Here is a 19,193-nt window from a genome sequence, read left to right on the forward strand (position 1 = left end):
ATGAGGTTTGGGAAGAAAGGAAAGTTGAGTCCGAGGTTTATTGGCCCTTTCGAGATCTTGCGGCGAGTTGGGAAGGTTGCCTACGAGCTTGCCTTGCCTCCCAGTTTGGCCGGAGTTCATCCGGTATTTCATGTTTCGATGCTCCGGAGGTATCACGGTGATCCGTCTCACGTGTTGGATTTCAGTTCCGTCCAGTTGGACAAGGATCTATCCTATGTTGAGGAGCCAGTGGCTATTTTGGACAGGCAGATCAGAAAGTTGAGGTCAAAGAACATTGCTTCAGTGAAGGTTCAGTGAAGGTTCAATGGCGGGGTAAGCCGGCCAAGGAGGCGACTTGGGAGACCGAGCGGGATATGCGCAGCCAGTACCCTCATCTTTTCACTACTTCAGGTATGTTCTCTATGCTCGTTCGAGGACGAACGAATGTTTAAGTGTAGGAGGATGTGACGACCCGGCCGGTCGTCTTAAGAATTAACGTCCCGATCCCCCATTAACTGCTTCTCCTAAGTTCATTTCTGCTATTTTGGTTTGCCGGGACGTTCAGTGTTGAGTTTCGGAGAGTTTTGGGACACTTAGTCCCTAAATGAGAGCTTAAGTTTGGAAAAGTGGTCCGTAGTTGGAACAGTGTGAAGACGACCTCGGAATGGAAATTCGATGGTCCCGTTAGCTCCGTTAGGTGATTTCGGGGTTGGGAGCGTGTTTGAAATGTATTTTGGAAGCCCGTAGCTCATTTAGGCTTGAAATGTCGAAGTTTGAATTTTTGAAGTTCCGGTCCGATAGTGAGTTTTTGATCCGAGGGTCGGCTTGGAATTCTGGAAGTTGCAGTAGCTCCGTCATGTCATTTGGGATGTGTGCGCAAAATTTCAGGTCATTCGGACGAGGTTTGGTTAGTTTTTTGATCGAAAGCGTGTTTTGTTGGAATTTGAAGTTCTTAGGCTTGAATCTTTGATTAATTCGGGTTTCCAGCGTTGTTTTAGGTGTTTTTAAGATTTGTACAAGCTCGAATAAGGTATAAGATGGTATTGGTGCTTTTGGGTGAGGTCCCGAGGGCCTCGAGATGATTTCGGGTGGTTGACGGAAAGTTTTGAAGTTGAATGGGCTGTTGAAGTTCTGGTACCTGTCATAACCGCACCTGCGGTTTGGGTTCCGTAGGTGCGGAGCCGCAGAAGCGGCCGGCCCATCGCAGATGCGAAATTTGGATTCCTCAGCTTTTCCGCAGGTGCGGAAGGTTTGACCGCAGATGCAGTTCGCACCTGCGAGATTTGTACCGCAGAAGCGGAATCTGGTCTATTAAGTGAAAACCGCAGAAGCGGTTGCTTTTCCGCATAAGCGGGACTGCAGAAGCGGTCCCTTGTCCGCAGAAGCGGAAACACCTGTTCAGAAAAGGGAATTTCGAGGGTTGAGTTTCAAAAGTTGGAAAAATCAATTGAGAGCTCGGGGAGAGGGCGATTTTGAGTGCGTTTTGAAGTGAAGATCATTGGGTAACGTTTTCTTAATCCCTTTTAGTTGTATTCCATCAATATATAGCTTAATCCATCATCTAATTTAGAATTTGGCATCAAAATGGAGAAAACTTCTTAGACTAAACCATTGAGTTTTGGGTGAGCATTTGACCTCCGATTTGGGAGATTTTTATATGGTTGGACTCGTGAGAGTACGAGGGTTCTGAAAATGTGAAAATTATTCGATTCTGAGATAATGGCCTTAAGGGCATTTTGGTCATTTTACCTAATTTCACGTCGTAGCTTTGAATTAAATAGCAAAACCAGTTGTTTGCGATGTTATTTACAATGTGTAATTGAATTTGAATAGATTTGAGCCATTTGGAGTCGGGTACTCGTGGCAAGGCCGTGGTTTCTAGTGATATTGAGCCGGTTCGAGGTAAGTGGCTTGTCTAACCTTGTGTGGGGGACCTTTCCCCTAAGGATTGTTACTTGATATTTGAGTTCCTTGTACGTGAGGTGACGAGCGCGTACTTGAGCCGATTGATGAAAAATCCGATTTTTACTTAAGTTATTGAGATTTATCTTTTTTTCTTACTTGGCTTATTCTACTTGAAATTATAACTTGTGCTAGATTAGGAAAAGCATGTTTAGCTGACTTGATTGCCTAACTGCATAAGTTGTTTTGACTGTACTACGAGAAGCATGCTAGGCTAGTTCTATCTGTTGTTTGTCTTTCGTACTTCATTCCTTGGTATATTTCTGGCTGTGGTTGCGCATTTACATTGGGACTAAGGATGTGGGATTCCGGTAGCTCCCCCTCCCCCCCCCCCTCTCCCCATGTCTGTTTACTTTGGGACTACGGGTTCAATTCCCGGTAGATCTCCCTGCACTTTTACATTGGGACTGCAGGTTAGATTCCCGATAGATCCCCTTGCACATTGATGGTTGGACTACGGGACGGTATCTCGGGAGATCCTTCGGTTTGGTACATGAGTTGGACTACGGTACGGTATCCCGGGAGATCCACTGGACAGTTGAGAAAAGGGCTACAGGACGGTATCCTGGGAGACCCTCATTGCTATCATTGACATTGGGCTGTATTTACTCTGTGTCTACTCTGTCTTTTGTAGTTGTTATTGCCTCGTTGACCTGCCATATCTCACTGCTGTACTTATTATTTCTGTCAGATTTTGATATTGTTAATGATTATTATTATTATATTTTGTCTCAGTAGGGCCCTGACCTTCCTCGTCACTACCCAACCGAGGTTAGGCTTGGCACTTACTGAGTACCGCTATGGTGTACTCATGCCCTTCCTGCGCATGTTTTTCATGTGCAGATCATCCAGGTACCTCCACTCAGGCGCACTATCCTTGAGGCGAGGAGATACACGGAGACTTCGAGGTATATCTGCAGCGTCCGCAGACCGAAGAGTCTTCTTCCTTATTCTAGCTGTAGAGTTGTTATCCTATCATACTTTTGATGTAGATATTCTGGAGATTAGAGTACTTATGGTAATTCTATTAGCCTGTGTTTCCCGTGAGTTTCCGGATTTTGGGATTGAGTTGTAGACTTCCGCATATCTTTAGAGTTGTATAGGCCGGGCGGCCTTATATTCAGTTGTTATTTTTCATATGTTCAGTTTTAATTTATTATTCCTCAAGTTAAATTGTTATTTCCGCACTGTTAGGCTTACCTAGTTGTAGGAACTAGGTGCCATCACGACATGTTCATGGAGGGTGAACGGGGGTTGTGACAGGTTTCTTGGAGGCTACTCTACCAAATCTCTAACTTGGAGGCTACTCTACCCTAAACCAAGGTCACTCCTATAAAAAGGGTTACATATTCCCTAATAAAGTATCTCGAAAATTGAGACAATATCAGCAATTCCATAAACTCTCGGAATAAGCGCAAAGAGATCAAATATACGATCTCGAAATTCCATTAAAATTCATGGAGTATTCAGAAAGAGATCAAAGATATCAAATATTGTCTTTCTCAAAGACACCGAAGTGATCACCGTTTGTTCCTCCTTTTCCTGGAGATCAAATACATCCTAAGAAAGTTCGCATCATCCTACGTTCAAGAAATACACTGGTTAAGCCCTCGAATCACGGAGAACGATCGAGAGAGAAGGATCAAGGGAACAAACAGACTTGTACCCGCATCATTTTATCAGTAAAATTATGTTTCTTCATATTTATATTGTGGTTGCAATTTATTTTAGTATCATAAATCATTTGTTGCAAATATATTGATATACAGAAGATGTGATCTGCACTTCCAATCTGTATTGGGAACAAAGAGTATAAATTATATATTTTTGAAGGCATAGATTTATTTTGTCTGCTGGCGAGGCAAGTACCAAACTATGCACTTGTACGTACTCAATACGTAGGAAAGTTAAAAAGATATTGAGATGTAGATCATTATGCATTCTGTATGATATTTCCNCCATAGTCGGAAGAGTGTGAAGACGACCTCGGAATGGAAATCCGATGGTCCCGTTAGCTCCGTTAGGTGATTTCGGGGTTGGGAGCGTGTTCGAAATGTATTTTGAAAGTTCGTAGCTCATTTAGGCTTGAAATGCCGAAGCTTGAATTTTTTTGAAGTTTCTGGTCCGATAGTGAGTTTTTGATCCAAGGGTCGGATTGGAATTCCGGAAGTTGCAGTAGCTCCGTCATGTCATTTGGGATGTGTGTGCAAAATTTCAGGTCATTCGGACGAGGTTTGGTTAGTTTTTTGATCGAAAGCGTGTTTTGTTGGAATTTGAAGTTCTTAGGCTTGAATCTTTGATTAATTCGGGTTTCCGGCGTTGTTTTAGGTGTTTTTAAGATTGGTACAAGTTCGAATAAGGTATTAGGTGGTATTGGTTCTTTTGGTTGAGGTCCCGGGGGCCTCGGGATGATTTCGGATGGTTGACGGAAAGTTTTGAAGTTGAATGGGCTGCTGAAGTTCTGGTACCTGTCATAACCGCACCTGCGGTTTGGGTTCCGTAGGTGCGGAGCCGCAGAAGCGGCCGGCCCATCGCAGATGCGAAATTTGGACTCCTCAGCTTTTCCGCAGGTGCGGAAGGTTTGACCACAGATGCGGTTCGCACCTGCGAGATTTGTACCGCAGAAGCGCAATCTGGTCTATTAAGTGAAAACCGCAGAAGCGGTTGCTTTTCCGCATAAGCGGGACCGCAGAAGCGGTCTCTTGTCCGCAGAAGCGGAAACACCTGTTCAGAAAAGGGAATTTCGAGGGTTGAGTTCTAAAAGTTGGAAAAATCAATTGAGAGCTCGGGAGAGGGCGATTTTGAGTGGGTTTTGAAATGAAGATCATTGGGTAACGTTTTCTTAACCTCTTTTAGTTGTATTCCATCAATATATAGCTTAATCCATCATCTAATTTCGAATTTGGCATCAAAATGGGAGAAAACTTCTTAGACTAAACCATTGAGTTTTGGGTGAGCATTTGACCTCCGATTTGGTAGATTTTTATATGGTTAGACTCGTGAGAGTATGAGGGTTCTGAAAATGTGAAAATTATTCGGTTCCGAGATGTTGGCCTGAAGGGCATTTTGGTCATTTTACCTAATTTCACGTCGTAGCTTTGAATTAAATAGCGAAACCAGTTGTTTGCGATATTATTTACAATGTGTAATTGAATTTGAATAGATTTGAGCCATTTGGAGTCGGATACTCGTGGCAAGGGCGTGGTTTCTAGTGATATTGAGCCGGTTCGAGGTAAGTGGCTTGTCTAACCTTGTGTGGGGGACCTTTCCCCTTAGGACTGCGGGTTAGGTTCCCGATAGATCCCCCTGCACATTGATGGTTGGACTACGGGACGGTATCCCGGGAGATCCACCGGACAGTTGAGAAAGGACTACAGGACGGTATCCTGGGAGATCCTCATTGTTACCTTGGTATTGAGCTGTACTTATTCTGTGGTTGTTCCGTTCTTTGTGTATTTGATATTGCCTTGTTTAACCTGTCTTATCTCACTGTTGTACTCATTATTATTGTCAGTTTTTCATACTATTAATTTATTATTATATTTTATCTCAGTAGGGCCCTGACCTTCCTCGTCACCACCCAACCGAGGTTAGGCTTGGCACTTACTGAGTACCGTTGTGGTGTACTCATGCCCTTCCTGTGCATGTTTTTCATGTGCAGATCATCCAGGTACCTCCACTCAGGCGCACTATCCTTGAGGCGAGGAGATACACGGAGACTTCGAGGTATATCTACAGCGTCCGCAGGCCGAAGAGTCTTCTTCCTTATTCTAGCTGTAGAGTTGTTATCCTATCATACTTTTGATGTAGATATTCTGGAGATCAGAATACTTATGGTAATTCTATTAGCCTGTGTTTCCCGTGAGTTTTTTTGGGATTGAGTTGTAGACTTCCGCATATCTTTAGAGTTGTATAGGCCGGGCGGCCTTATATTCAGTTGTTATTTTTCATATGTTCAGTTTTAATTGATTATTCCTCAAGTTAAATTGTTATTTTCGTACTATTAGGCTTACCTAGTTGTAGGAACTAGGTGCCATCACGACATGTTCATGGAGGGTGAACGGGGGTCGTGACATGCTTGGTGCTCGATTCTGATTTTGGAGCTGCGCTACCGCAGCTTGTTGAGCCTGCAACATTTCAAATATCATTCGAAGGCTAATCTCGCCTCTTCACCACTCTATGCATTTTGATCGGCTGCCCGGCCATCTCTGCGGACGCTATTTTCAGGTTCGGCGCCTAAATTTCCATGAATCGACATCGACTGGATCTATGGCCTGTGGTCCATCGGGATTGATTGGAGGTACTCCGTTTCCGGGGGCGACTATGTGCTCTTTCTCGCCATGAAGACCAAGGTGAGTGTCTGTGTGAGTGGGTACTGCTTGAGAGTTTGGCATGTTGATTCCTGAAATCAAAGACACTTACGAGAACAAGCGTAAAAGCAGTGTGTGTTATGAGGATTAATAATAGGCAATCACTATTATCCTTAGCCCCACGGTAGGCGCCAAACTGTTTACCCTAGAAATTGGATAACAATTAAATTTATCATGTGGTTTTAAGGATGCGTGACATCAACTAATAACAATAGAGAGACGTAAAGACAAGTAATGGAAATTGATAATAATGTAAAGCAAACCAGTGTTTGAACAGAGCGCTCAAGTTGGAATACCCTCGAGCTAGTAGAGCAAGAACAGTTAAAAAGCAGCAAACTGATAAACAGGAGAATGTAAATTAAAGAGAGAATATTATATTGCTTTGATCTGTATGAATGTCAAGTCCTTACAAAATGATCAGAACCCTCTTTATATAGTAGAGGAATCCTATCTATGGTACAATTCTAATTACGAGAGTAAATCCCATGATTGGCATAAATAACAGCCCTTGATTTGATCCGTTCTGGGATTTCCGCCGTGACCTTCGACCGGCTACGGATATCTCATCATTCCGTTATTGCTCTTTGTTCGAAGTTTGTCATATTTGGTCTCGATTGTTGTTGGCCTCGACCTCGATGACCACCTCGATTCTCGAGCTTGATACATTATCTTCGTGCCCTGGCCTGATCCATTACGAGGCGGACCCTCGACATGATTCCCTAGTCTCGATTAAATGGCAAAATCGGACAAGCCCTATTTTAATCGTACACACTATCATTTTAATATAAATTGTAATTGCCAGTGACATCAACATTTTCCATTAGGAAACCAATTCTCTCTTATTGTAATGATTAGATACAACAATGATTAGATACAACAATGATTTGATGCAATTTCACGTGCACTTCCTAATTCCATAACAATTTGAGTTGCCTTCGGATTCCTCTATTGCTGCCGAGATTAGACCAGTCCAGTGCCGGCCACAAGGTAAAGCCAATGAAGCAATGGCTTTAGGCCGCCAAATATTTAGGGCCTCATTTAATTAATAATAGGTTAATCCTATGGAAAAAAAATTCAAAATATATTGAATATGTTTGGTAAAAGAGTATATAATAATTTTCTAAAAAAGAGTATTGTTTAGCCAATGTGATTTGTGGCGACTAATAGTAAATTTACATTCTAATATTAATATTATTTTTCTCTTTCTCATAATAAACTTGTATTTTATATTCTTTCTTTTCGTCTTACTAAGTTGTCTATTCTCTAAAAATAATAAGGGATGAAAGACGATAAAAACTTATTTGCATCGGATGTTTATACCAAACCAATGAATGTAAGAAATTGTCTTGCATATATAATTTTTAACACTCAACCATGGTTCAGTGATATATATTTTCGCTTTAATTTCATTATATTCTTAAGGTTAAATACATAGGTAAGTATAAAGTCTCAGCGCGAATGAATCTTTAAGAATGAAAAGACATTGAATAAATTAAAGTTGCTTCTTTTTTATTCTTTCAAGCACTGCAACAACAGTGAAATTTTATTCTGATATCAAGTTATGGGCTAGAATCATATTTTATTGTTCTAACTTCCTATTATTGTTCTAAAATTTATTATTTTTATATTTTTAACTCATAGTAGTATATTATTTTCACATATGTCAACTATAATTTGACATATGAATCAAGTTATTTTATATGATTTTTTTGCTAAAGTTTAAGGCCTCAAAATATTGGCTTTAGGCCTCCAATGTTCTTGAGCCGCCCCTGGACCAGTCCTTTCTCGAAGACACATTTCAGTAGTCGAATCCCATGCGGAATGTAAAATACATGATCCCACATCGGCACTTCACTTTCAAAAACTTCCTTTTGACATCTATAAATACAATATACTCTTTATTCTATTAGCATCACTCTCAGCGTTTGCAAATCACTTTTAGTCTGTTTTTGACGACTTGGAAGCATTGACGCGAAGGTATCTTCTTCTTTTCTTGTGCTTTATTCACTTTATTGTCTTTTTTTGTAGGTAAAACAAAAAGGATATGTGCTTGCTTAACGAGATGATCCACGCATGAAGAAGGCAATCATAGTGTATGAAGGAATGGGTACTCATCCTCGTCCGTATATCGGAGACATTACTCTCAGGGTGCGAAGGGATGGATACTCATCACAGCCTGAATATCGGAGAGATTACTCTCAAAGCTGGCTCGAATATGAAGGGATGGATACTCATCCCCGCCCGAATATCAGAGAGATTACTCTCAGGGTGCGAAGGGATAGATACTCATCCCCATTCGAATACCGGAGAGATTACTCTCACACCGAAGGGATGGAACTCAATCCGGCCTACAAATCGAAGGGATTACTTAGGATGCAAAGGTCCATACGGCATATCGAAGTACAAGTCCATGGAAACAAATAGGTGAACAAATCCATAAAGATGCCAACTTAAGGTGCAAAGGTACTTACATGTCCACCTTAAGATTGGAAAGTTGTAGTTCTTTTTAAGGACAACCTTACGAAGAGGCCAACTTAAAGTGAAAAGGGGCATAAACGTCCACCTTAAGATTGAAAAATTATAGTTCCTTTTAAGGACAAGCCCACGAAGAGGCCAACTTAAGGTGTGAAGGGACTCAAATGCCCTCTTTATGATCGGAAAATTAGAAAGCTTCAACTCGAAGACTTGGTGAACTTGACCACATCGACTTTAACACTTGGCAAACTTTGAAAATTTGACGGACTTTGCAGACTTTAACTTGAAGAGTGGTGGACTTTTAAACTTCAACTTTGAAAAATTAGCAGGCTTGAAGACTTCAACTTGAAGATTTGGAGCTTAAATAATTTAACTTGAAGACCGGCTAATTTGAAGACCCCAACTTGAAAATCGACGGACTTAGAGACTTGGAGGGATTAAATATTTCAACTTGAAGAGCGGCGAACTTGAAGACCGACGGACTTAAAGATTTGGTGAACATGAAGATATAGTGAATCTCCGTGCTTCAATGTAAATACTTAGTAACCTCCTAAAAGACTATAATCGTCCATTAAAAATACCAATTTACCATAGAGGCTTTAAATCAAATGGGATCTAAAGTTCAATAGTAGCCTCCCTTTATTTCTTGAACTTGAACTTGCTTGTTTGAAGCTTGAAACTTGTAGAGAAATTTGCGGCGTTTGATCTACGAGCTCTCTCTTACTTCTTGTTATAACTTCTGGTATTTTTGCTGAGTTATGAAGACCCCTATTTATAGTTGTGGGAGGAAAGAGTTGTAATGAGAATAAACTCTTTCCGACCAATCAAATTGAAGAATGACAAGGCCGCATTTGATTGGCCAGAACATGTCACTTGCACATGTGGTGCGATTTCATTGGACTTGGCATGTCTTGTCATTTTAGCACATGGCATGATTCCATTGGCTCTTCTATTTGACTTGGCGTGCCTCGTTATTTGACACATGACACCAAACTGGGCATTTAGGAAGATGACATCTGGGGCTTAATGAAGTGAGCTCATCATTTTAGCTCAATTAAATGGGCTAGCCCAATGGATTAAGACTTACTCATTTAATCCATATGTATTGGACTTATATAATTAATTCAATTATATTAGCCCATATTATTTATTTGGACCAATATATCTTGAATTTAAAATATAGTCCAAATTATTTTATTGAATCTAAATCCAATAAATTTTGCATGCCTACAACTACCATTACAGAAAGTGGATAAAAGAAAAAAAATTATGGAAAAACTTAATTTTAAAGTATAATGGTATGTATATAATCAGTTTGACAGTTTGCCACGTTTTTTGTTTTAATAGAAAACCAAAAATCAAATATCCATTTTTAACATTTAATACAATGAAACCAAAATATATGGTAATATTTAGGGCATCTTGCTATGACGTTCTGGGGGTGTTTGGTACGAAAGAAAATATTTTTCATGAAAAATGAGTTGTTTTATAACTTATTTTTCCTTGTTTAGTTGGTAAATGAAAAATATTTTTTCCGGAAAATATTTTTTAGTGTTTGGTTAGAGAGTATTTACGCTACTCTTTTCACCTTCTTATCCCAAGTCCCCATATTTCTTGTGCTCTCCTTCCCTCTCCTCCCCCCGCCCTCCCTCAAATACCCAATGTTTTTAGGACTTAGAAGAATTTAATTATTCTTCTAAAATTTAAGATAAATCCAAAGGAACTAATGTGCTATATTATTTTTTTATGCAGATATAATATTGAAATTTATGTTCTATAACTAAAAAGAAAATACTATTTTTTTGGTTTAGAAAAAAAAGTACTCTTTCTACAAATAGGGTGGAAAAATTTTAAAAAGAGTTTTGGAAAATGTTAATGAGTTAAAGGAGGAAAACACACCCAGTGCAATGACGGATTATTTCCGCTTGGTACCAAACCCACCCTCTATTTGGTTGAACACCATTACTAAGCTTGTATGCTTGAAAAAGTGTTAAACAAGAGTGAAGAGCTGTGCTCCATCGCTTCAAATCATTTGTCAGCCTCTAACTCCACAGACGCCCTTTTCCTCTTCTCCAAGTTTCTCAAGCACTGTTTGACGTCTCCTTTTTTGGGATCCATTAATCATGCCTCCCAGAGGCAAACGCCCAAAGGTAAATGGAACAGATTCTTAAGCTATTTGAAGATGATTTTAATGAACATTTGTTTGTTTGTTATAAATGCAGTTGGGACTCCGACGAATGGATGCATCACTAGATGCATTGGCTCGCTTAGGGTTTTCTCGTCACATTGTCCAAAAATCCATTAAAGACCTCCTCAAGGTTTCGTTTTTTCTCCTAACGCATTTCTCCAAAAAAAAAAAAATTTATTGAATTTTGCAACTTGTTTTTTGTAGGTTTATGGAGATGAAGGGTGGATATTTATTGAGGAGGCTGCATACAAGCTTCTGATTGAGACTATACTTGACACACAAGGAGAATCTGAGTCTAATCACGATCATGACCCCCAAAATCAGTTAGCAGAAATTGGTGCTGTTTATGAGCCCCAAAATCAGTTAGCGGAAATTGGCAGTGGCAATACAAGTCCTAATTTTCAGGGAAAAAGTGAGAATCTTGCAGAACCTTGTGATAAAGAAGTGTGCGAAGAGCATGATCAAGTAGATGGCACTCCTGTGAAACTTGATGAACATGAAAAACATATAATTGGAAACGTTCTGCTATTTGAGGTAATCCCACTTAGATTCATTGGTCAATATGCATCACGAATAATGATAAAAGTTTTATACGCAAAGTCAATCAACTATCAATGTAAATACCCTCAGTGTACTCTAAATTAGGGGTATGTTGCAGAACAAGGCGGATGTAGAGTTCAACTTATGGGTTCATCTTACCCCAATAGCTTTGACTCCGTTTCTGTATATGTGTTACAAAATTCAGTAAATTAAGTACAAATAATTGATTTCAAACCCGATATATTAAACGAGTTGTGTTAGAATACCTAGCTCAAACCCATAAAGTGATCCACCTCTGCTGCAGGAGGCAGAGATTATGATGAAATTGACTCATTGCTGCCTTCTTCTTGAAGTGGTTTTGTTAATATTATATTGGATGAAATCAGGGGAAACTGTATAATGCTCCTACCAGAAATTAACAGCTACGGGAGTAAATTCAGAAAGAGAGCAAAACATTCTTGGTGATTCTTGAACTTAGAGAACTACTATAGGGCCATTATGGTAATCCATTTTGGTATTATTATTATACCTTTCAGTGTACATTTGGAAGAACTTTATCCAATGCAGATAGGTTCACCGTTTGAAGTAATTGTAGACATGAACCATACTGCTCATGGTTGAACTGAAGAATCTCGCAATTTAATGTCAAAAATTAGAACAACAGAAAGGAGTTAAGTAAAATGATTAACAAAGGGGAACTATGTCATGAGCTTGCGAGAAGTCATCTTTTGAGGCTCCTTTACCAGACCTTCTAGGGTCAATTTGGAGAACCAAAGTATTCAGAGAAGGAATAGCATCAAATGGCAATAACCTGAAACTGTCAAAAGTAGAGTGAAACAGCAAGGAATAACATAGAAAGCCCTTAGGCAGCATTTACCATTTCTTAGCTTCATCTGTATATTAGTAAGCAAAAAACAGAAAAGTACAATATGCAAACTTTTATTGCATCACAGCTGTTCTTCCTCAAGTTCAGCTTGTTTAGCATGTTGCAACAAGGTCTATTTGGAAAGAAACACAATATTTGAACTAAATATCTTATTAGTGCCGGTTTTTTCGTTGATTCCCTATCCTGTAATTGCTGTTATAATCTTGGCCAATTGAAGATTTTTTTTAGTCTATTTTACAGGACACTGCTCCATTACATTCCACTCCGGTGAGAAATACTGTCCCAAGTAACCAAATTCGCAAGCCATGTTACGGATGGATTAGCGACGACAGTGATGAAGATGAGAAGGATCTTGTATCATTACCCTCTGTGAAAACACATTAACTAGTGATAATGATTGAGTATTTATCATAAATTATGGAAGCTTCGCAGCAAAATCCATTTGCTATGATGTTAGCAGAGCAGGGTAGGGTATATCTAAGATTCTGATCAACCTAAATTTGTTTCAACATCATTATGAGGAGTAAGCAATGTGGTATTTGGTGGTCTCCTGGATCATAATCATCATCCTCATTCATCCGATAATGATATCTCTGCTCGTGGAGAAAGGAAAAAGGTATACAGTGAGGGTCTCCTTCTTAGATGGTCTATTAAACTAATACATCTTTGTTTATAGTTCCAATGACGGTAGTTGGAGATAATGCTGAAGGTGGCTTTGAAATGCAAACTTGCATTGCTAAACATGTAAATATATAATTTATGGTTGTCTTAGTCGAGTAGGTTGCTATGGGATAATCTTATACCAAAATGCATTATGAAAGTAATTGGGGTTTAAATCCATGCTGTGCTACAAGTCTAGAATTACGTAAGATCTGAACAAGATGTGCCTCCAGGGGCTTGTAAACTTCATTATATCTATTATTATATTTTTTTGGCATGTTCTTCTGGTAATCATTTTCTCCTTTTTGGGAAAAGGTCCAAATTTGATATTGTATTATTTGAAATTGTTAAATTTTGTCCTTCGATTCACTTTTGGTCCAAAAGAGACTTAAATAGAGTATGGCAGATACTAGGCTAAATCCAAAGCATTAAACAGTAATGCATCTGATTAAAGTTCCTACAGTCCATTTTGGTTGGTTGATTATGACATCAAATATTTGGGAGAATTTTGCAGCTTATGACTTCTCCACTCATTAAAAACATGAGCAAGCTTGTCCCTCGAATCTGAAGTCTTTGTTTTGGTATGTTCCAACTGAAATTAGCGAGGTCCCAAGGCCCAAGGGTGCCTATGCTTGGAGTTGAGACACAATTTCTGACGAATGCGTTTCAAATGAAAGAAGGAATTGTAATTGATGGTAAGCAGAAATTAAGTATAAAAATTGGAATAACATTTTTGCAAAAATTGAAGTTAATAAAAATTGCACAAAATTTTGCAAAGTATACTCGCTCGGATTTAAAGTAGTTCTATCTCTTCTATGCAATTTCAAGATCTAGATCTGAAATTCTTCTATCTTTCAAATGCAACTTAGAAATTTGAATCTTAAGTAGTTCAATATGTTCAATGTAACTTTAGACATCAAATCTGGAGTTCTATCTTTTCAAATCCAACTTCACAATTTCGAATCTTAAGTAGTTCATTCTCTTCAATGCAACTTCAGATTTCGAATCATAAGTTTTGAAGCATAAACTTGTTCTTCCAATTTCAACAATCCAACACACGATTCAGAGTCCAAATCTACTCCAAATGACTTTCAAATATAATTAAGAACAAACCATAATCATCAAATTGTCAAAACAACAACAAATTTAACAAACTCATTTTGCCACTAAGAAGAAGAAGAAACCCTAAGCACAAAGAAGAAGAAGGCAACAACGACGAAGAATAGAAAAATGTACTGTATGTATTTGAAGTCAGTTAAACTTTTTTTAAAAAGTGGACAAATTCCATGGGTGGCGTAAAACTGGGGTTTACCACAATATATGGGGATCCAAGCACTTGCAGTCCACACAGACCAAAATACGTTTGATGGTGTATTGGTTGTAACTTAAGAATCCAGCAGAAAGTATTGCAAACCTTGAGCATTGACTAACAAAACAGTCTTCTATGCCAATACAAGTTATGTCCATACACTGATATCATGAAAGAGAGAGAATACTAAGGATCATTGGGTCAAATATCCCACCTTGATTTGCGTTTCATTTGCTTATTGGTACCACCACTTGAATTTTGTGACTGCAGTGGTGTAGTTGGTTTCATTGGTGGTAATTGTATGAAGTCGTCAGCATCCTCTTCATCATCACTTCCAATCCAGCCATAACAAGGAACGCGCTTTCTTGGTGGAGCACTAACTGGCTTTGAGGAAGGAAGAGTTGTAGTGTGATGATCAGCAGGGAGACTACTAATTGGGCTTGAGGGAGAAGTTGGAGGTGGAGCAGAAACACGAGAGTTACTCCATGATTTCACTTGGCTCACAGAAGTCATTTTGAGACAATTAACTGGGCTTGAGGAAGAAGCTGGAGGTGGAGTAGAAACAGGAGAGGTACTCTGTGATTGCACTTGACTCCAAGAACTCATTTTGAGACGATTAACTGGGCATGCGGAAGTAGTTGGAGGTGGAGAAGTAACATGAGAGTTAATCCGGGGATTTTCACCATTGCTGAAAACAGCGTTAGCCGATCCTTTCTGTGTTAAGGTTTGATCCTCCCCTATGTCTGTCCACCTATTTCCATCTCTTTCAGCTGAAGGGGGACAAAATATTTCTGCAATATGGAGTTGTTAGGGAAATTTTAGTAATGGCCTCAAAATCATATGGGCACTACTTTACTGTTTCACAAATAAAAAGCAGTATTCTTACATTCCAAGTCCCCAGCACGGGGGAAACTATGGCAGAGAATGAAACGCAGCAGCTACGCTAGAAAAGAATGCAATATTTGTATCTTCCTTAGTCTGTTGGTATACTAAATTCGTCTATCTGATATGGATGCAAGTTACTCATGCATCGGCTGGACCGAATGTTTTTCTACTTTGTTTAACTGATTTCCACTGCATGGCAGCTAAATTTACATTGATCAAGAAGCGGAATTAGAACATGATAAGTTACTCACCAGTACTACCAATGTCTTGTTTGTTGCTGCAAAGCTCTTCGTATGTTGGTTCTTCTACTGCATTAACAAGCTCAGTGCATGCTGTTTCTCCTACAGTATTGCCAGCTTCATTGCATGTGGAAACAACAAGAGCGCCCGAGGGAGCAATGGTGCTTTCTGAAGCAGGGTCTTCGGCTCTTTCATCTTGTGAGGAGACACCCTGCTATAATTCAAGGTCTTCAGCTATTCCAGGATATGCATATACAACTCCAGATGCAATTATACCAATGACAATCATATCAAAATCGAATAACAGGTGACAAAATTTCATCATTTCATATTATTGGCACTCAATGCAATACAGAAAATGAGCCATCTAGCTGATTTCCTATTTATACAAGCTTAACCAAAAATTATAACTAAATCTACCCTAAGCAGAGATTCCCCAAAAATACGATCCAAGACAGATAAGCAAATAAAGTTCAGGGCTTTGTAGTTAACGACATCATAACATTTGGGCTAGTACTTGCAGAAATATGGATGTGATTAAAAGTAAAATACAGATCCTGGATTTTGATTCAAGGAGAAAAACATGCATCTTGCATCTGCTCTATTTTGTAGTATTAAAATGAATAATGAATGGCAGAATGTAGAGTAGCAGGGTGTCATACAGGGGAACAATGGAGAATCAATTTCAGGAGAGACTTTAATGATTGGGAAGTTGATGAGATTGGTCAACTTTTACATTGGTTGGAACCTTTGACCCTTGATGCTAGTAGGCTGGACAAGTAGGCCACTGGGATTTGACTTGGCCGTGAAGATGTTGTGGAAATCACAAGCACTTCCTAAAGTAGCTTGTTTTGGCTGGACTGTAACTAGAAATGCATGTTATGTTTAACTCAAGATATATTGCAGAGAATGGGAAATCCTTCGGGATGTGCCAATCAGCCTCTGAAATCATTGCAGAAGAGGAAACTACAAGCTTTTGGAAAAACATAATTTTCAGTCCAGCACTGATGAGATACACTTTAGTCACTGATACAAACTCATTATTGGTGTAGTTCTGCAGGATATGCAAATTTACTACTGCTAAAAGTAGTTTCTAAGTTTCACTTATTTGTGCCATAGAAAATCATTCGCGGACAAATACTCCAGTATCAAGTTCCAAGGAAATTTAAAATGAATGTTCTCAGATGCTCATACTGTATACACAAATGATCGATTAGAGCAACCTAAGTTAGCAATAGGATCCACTTATATTGATTTTAATGAGACGCTTTACGTAACTTTTAACAGTTTTTAGGAACCATTTATGCCAACAGCAAAGGACACCATTTGATGGACTATTACAAACTATTGTAAACCCCCACTCGTGGGATTTTACTGGGTTTATTGTAAACACAGGGGATAATATATGAAAGGCAGAAGCAGTCAAAAAACAGCAATTGGAAAAAACGGGCAGTAGACTCCTCTTGACATAAAGGCAATTATTCATCAGCAGACTTGGATGACACAAGTAAACAGCCTTCTTTTCCTGCAATAAACAACAAGGATTCTTTTCCACCTTTGGGAAGAAACACTTTAATGCATTTGAGCAGGTTACTATGCTGAATGTATGGATCCAGGTAAAACTGAATAGACAGATTTAACCCCTTTCATGATCAAACAGTATGAATGCTTCTTAATCCACGTAAAATTCATAGCAAAACTCAAAATTTTGGGCTACCTTAGACATAAGGATGTTAGTTAGTGCCAATTTTAAATAAGCAATGGCCAGAGATAAAACAGAGCTTGAGCTATAAAATTCACTAGCCATCCTGCATTTACAAATACGTATATGCAAGTAATCCTTGACAATTCAACATCCAATAATTTTGTGCATTTCATTCACTAAGATTTTGAAGCCTAATGTTCCACTGTAAATCACCTAAACCTGATCAATATATTATGGCTGAAGGGTGTATATGTGGCTCATGATTAGAGATAGTTAAGAATCGAGGGGGAACTCAAGCTCCTTCCCTTATCTAAGCCAACCCCAAGAAAAAGAAATTCAAATATACAAGAAACACACTCTACACCCAAAAAAGCAAATAGGAGAAAAAAAAATGCAAGTATGTTCTGCATGACTGAAAATACTTTTCTTAATGAAATCATTTTCTAGCGTATGATTAACCTGAAGAAGGGAAATGGTTTTCTCCGAGAAAAGTAATTCCACTAGAATGAGAAAATGAAACATCTAAGTACAAAAGCAGGGGGGAGTTTTAGTCCAAAGTCTAAACCTTGTAATTGTCTTATAAATTTATAGAATATGTACTAATTATTAATTTAGAACCCAATAACTTAGAACACAAACAAATAACCTTCAACTTCCGGCTCTTGGGGCCCCTCTAATCAGCATTCATGCCAAGAAATCTCACTTGGGGATAAAGTATTCCTACCAAAGACAACTCCATTCTTAGGCTCGATTCATCACAACCTTTTGGTGGTAATATCCCAAAACTTAAAAGGATTAGAACTTCGAACCAATAACCTTCAACTTCTCCCTCTAATCAGCATTCATGCCGAGAAATCTCACTTGGGGATAAAGTATACCTACCAAAGACAACTCCATTCTTAGGCTCCATTCACAACCTTTTGGTGGTAATATCCCAACTCTTACTTTATACTATCACTTGTTTCAATATAGTATTATTTTAATCTAACACTTAACATTGTGGTCAATAGTTAAAAATATTACCAAAACACTATTCTCATACCCAATGCAAGGTCTACTCTTTGTACAATTACCGTATGCCACTTTGGTTAAGTACTTTCTACATCCAATTAAACCTCAATAAAATATATGATTCTCTACGATAAACATTTCCCATGAAAACTACTTTTTATAAAAAATAAATAATCATTTTCCTCCATAACTGAGAATGGAATATTACCTTTTGTGTTTGGGTTTGCCGCTCTTCATCATCGTCAGCTTCTTGATCGCGAAGAATAGCATCAATGAGCTCCTTGTAGCCGCAATCCTCTATGAACGCCCACCCTTCCCACCCTTCATCTCCTTCATATTCCTAAGCCAAAAAATATCTTAGCTAACCCACTTTATTAATAATCCCCAAATGGGCAGAGAATATGAAACGATTTTCATGTTTCAAAGCACCGTTTCCTTTTTCTCAAAAACTTAAACAATAGGAAACCCAACAGACTAACCTTGAGGAGCTTATTCACAGTTTTCCTAACCAGCGATTCATCAAACCCGAAAGGCGTCATAGCATCAACTGCTGCGTCCATTCTGCTTAGTCTCTGCCCAATGATAACCCAAAATAATAATAATGAAAAAAAAAACAACAACAGTAGAAGGAAAACAAACAAGAAAGAAGATACTCCGTACAACTATAAAGGAAAAAAAAAGGGTGTAAAAATCGAACCTTTCTAGGTCTGCCTCTGGGTGCCATTGTTGTTGAGCTTGGAAGGAGTCAAAAAGACAGAGCAGAAGAAGAGATAAAAAGAGAAAAAGGAAAATGCAATAAACAGAAGTTGTTTCTTGTTTCAATCCCTGAAACTGAAAATGGCAAAAAGAGAGTCAGGTTTTTTGGATGGAGAGAGCAGAGCAATAGAGAGCTGGAGACAGTAAACCCCATATATGGCAAGAACACACATATATGCATGTGTCAACTTTTTATACAGAGCTTAGCAAAAAAAAAAAAAAAAAAAA

At 38.7% G+C, this 19,193-nt stretch overlaps 2 protein-coding genes across 4 annotated transcripts; one reads left to right on the plus strand and one right to left on the minus strand.

Annotated features, from left to right (window-relative positions):
• LOC109234448 lies at nucleotides 10,660–13,341 on the plus strand. Of its 2 annotated transcripts, none has more exons than XM_019400449.1 (4): nucleotides 10,660–10,936; nucleotides 11,009–11,104; nucleotides 11,179–11,508; nucleotides 12,629–13,341. In XM_019400449.1, the coding sequence occupies exons 1-4, from the start codon at nucleotides 10,910–10,912 to the stop codon at nucleotides 12,782–12,784; spliced, it is 609 nt and encodes a 202-aa protein (XP_019255994.1). In that variant the 5' UTR covers nucleotides 10,660–10,909; the 3' UTR covers nucleotides 12,785–13,341. The 2 variants fall into 2 exon arrangements, with proteins under 2 accessions (XP_019255994.1, XP_019255995.1); XM_019400450.1 differs by having other exon boundaries at nucleotides 12,641–13,341.
• Nucleotides 14,284–19,111, minus strand: LOC109234450. Of its 2 annotated transcripts, none has more exons than XM_019400452.1 (5): nucleotides 18,907–19,111; nucleotides 18,689–18,781; nucleotides 18,418–18,549; nucleotides 15,506–15,704; nucleotides 14,284–15,160 (listed from the first exon to the last, which is right to left on the minus strand). In XM_019400452.1, the coding sequence occupies exons 1-5, from the start codon at nucleotides 18,931–18,933 to the stop codon at nucleotides 14,571–14,573; spliced, it is 1,041 nt and encodes a 346-aa protein (XP_019255997.1). In that variant the 5' UTR covers nucleotides 18,934–19,111; the 3' UTR covers nucleotides 14,284–14,570. The 2 variants fall into 2 exon arrangements, with proteins under 2 accessions (XP_019255997.1, XP_019255996.1); XM_019400451.1 differs by having other exon boundaries at nucleotides 15,506–15,707.

Source organism: Nicotiana attenuata, chromosome 11 (genome assembly GCF_001879085.1).
Source record: "Nicotiana attenuata strain UT chromosome 11, NIATTr2, whole genome shotgun sequence".
Lineage (NCBI taxonomy): Eukaryota > Viridiplantae > Streptophyta > Magnoliopsida > Solanales > Solanaceae > Nicotiana > Nicotiana attenuata.

Excerpts from the sequence above, each read along its gene's own strand:
- LOC109234448 (XM_019400449.1), top strand. The coding sequence starts at position 10,910 with ATGCCTCCCAGAGGCAAACGCCCAAAG. Across the intron at positions 10,937-11,008 it reads CCAGAGGCAAACGCCCAAAG|TTGGGACTCCGACGAATGGA; the intron begins GTAAATGGAACA and ends TTATAAATGCAG. Across the intron at positions 11,509-12,628 it reads GAAACGTTCTGCTATTTGAG|TCTATTTTACAGGACACTGC; the intron begins GTAATCCCACTT and ends GATTTTTTTTAG.
- LOC109234450 (XM_019400451.1), bottom strand. The coding sequence starts at position 18,933 with ATGGCACCCAGAGGCAGACCTAGAAAG. Across the intron at positions 18,550-18,688 it reads CTGTGAATAAGCTCCTCAAG|GAATATGAAGGAGATGAAGG; the intron begins GTTAGTCTGTTG and ends TTTTTGGCTTAG. Across the intron at positions 15,161-15,505 it reads ACAAGACATTGGTAGTACTG|AAATATTTTGTCCCCCTTCA; the intron begins GTGAGTAACTTA and ends TCCATATTGCAG.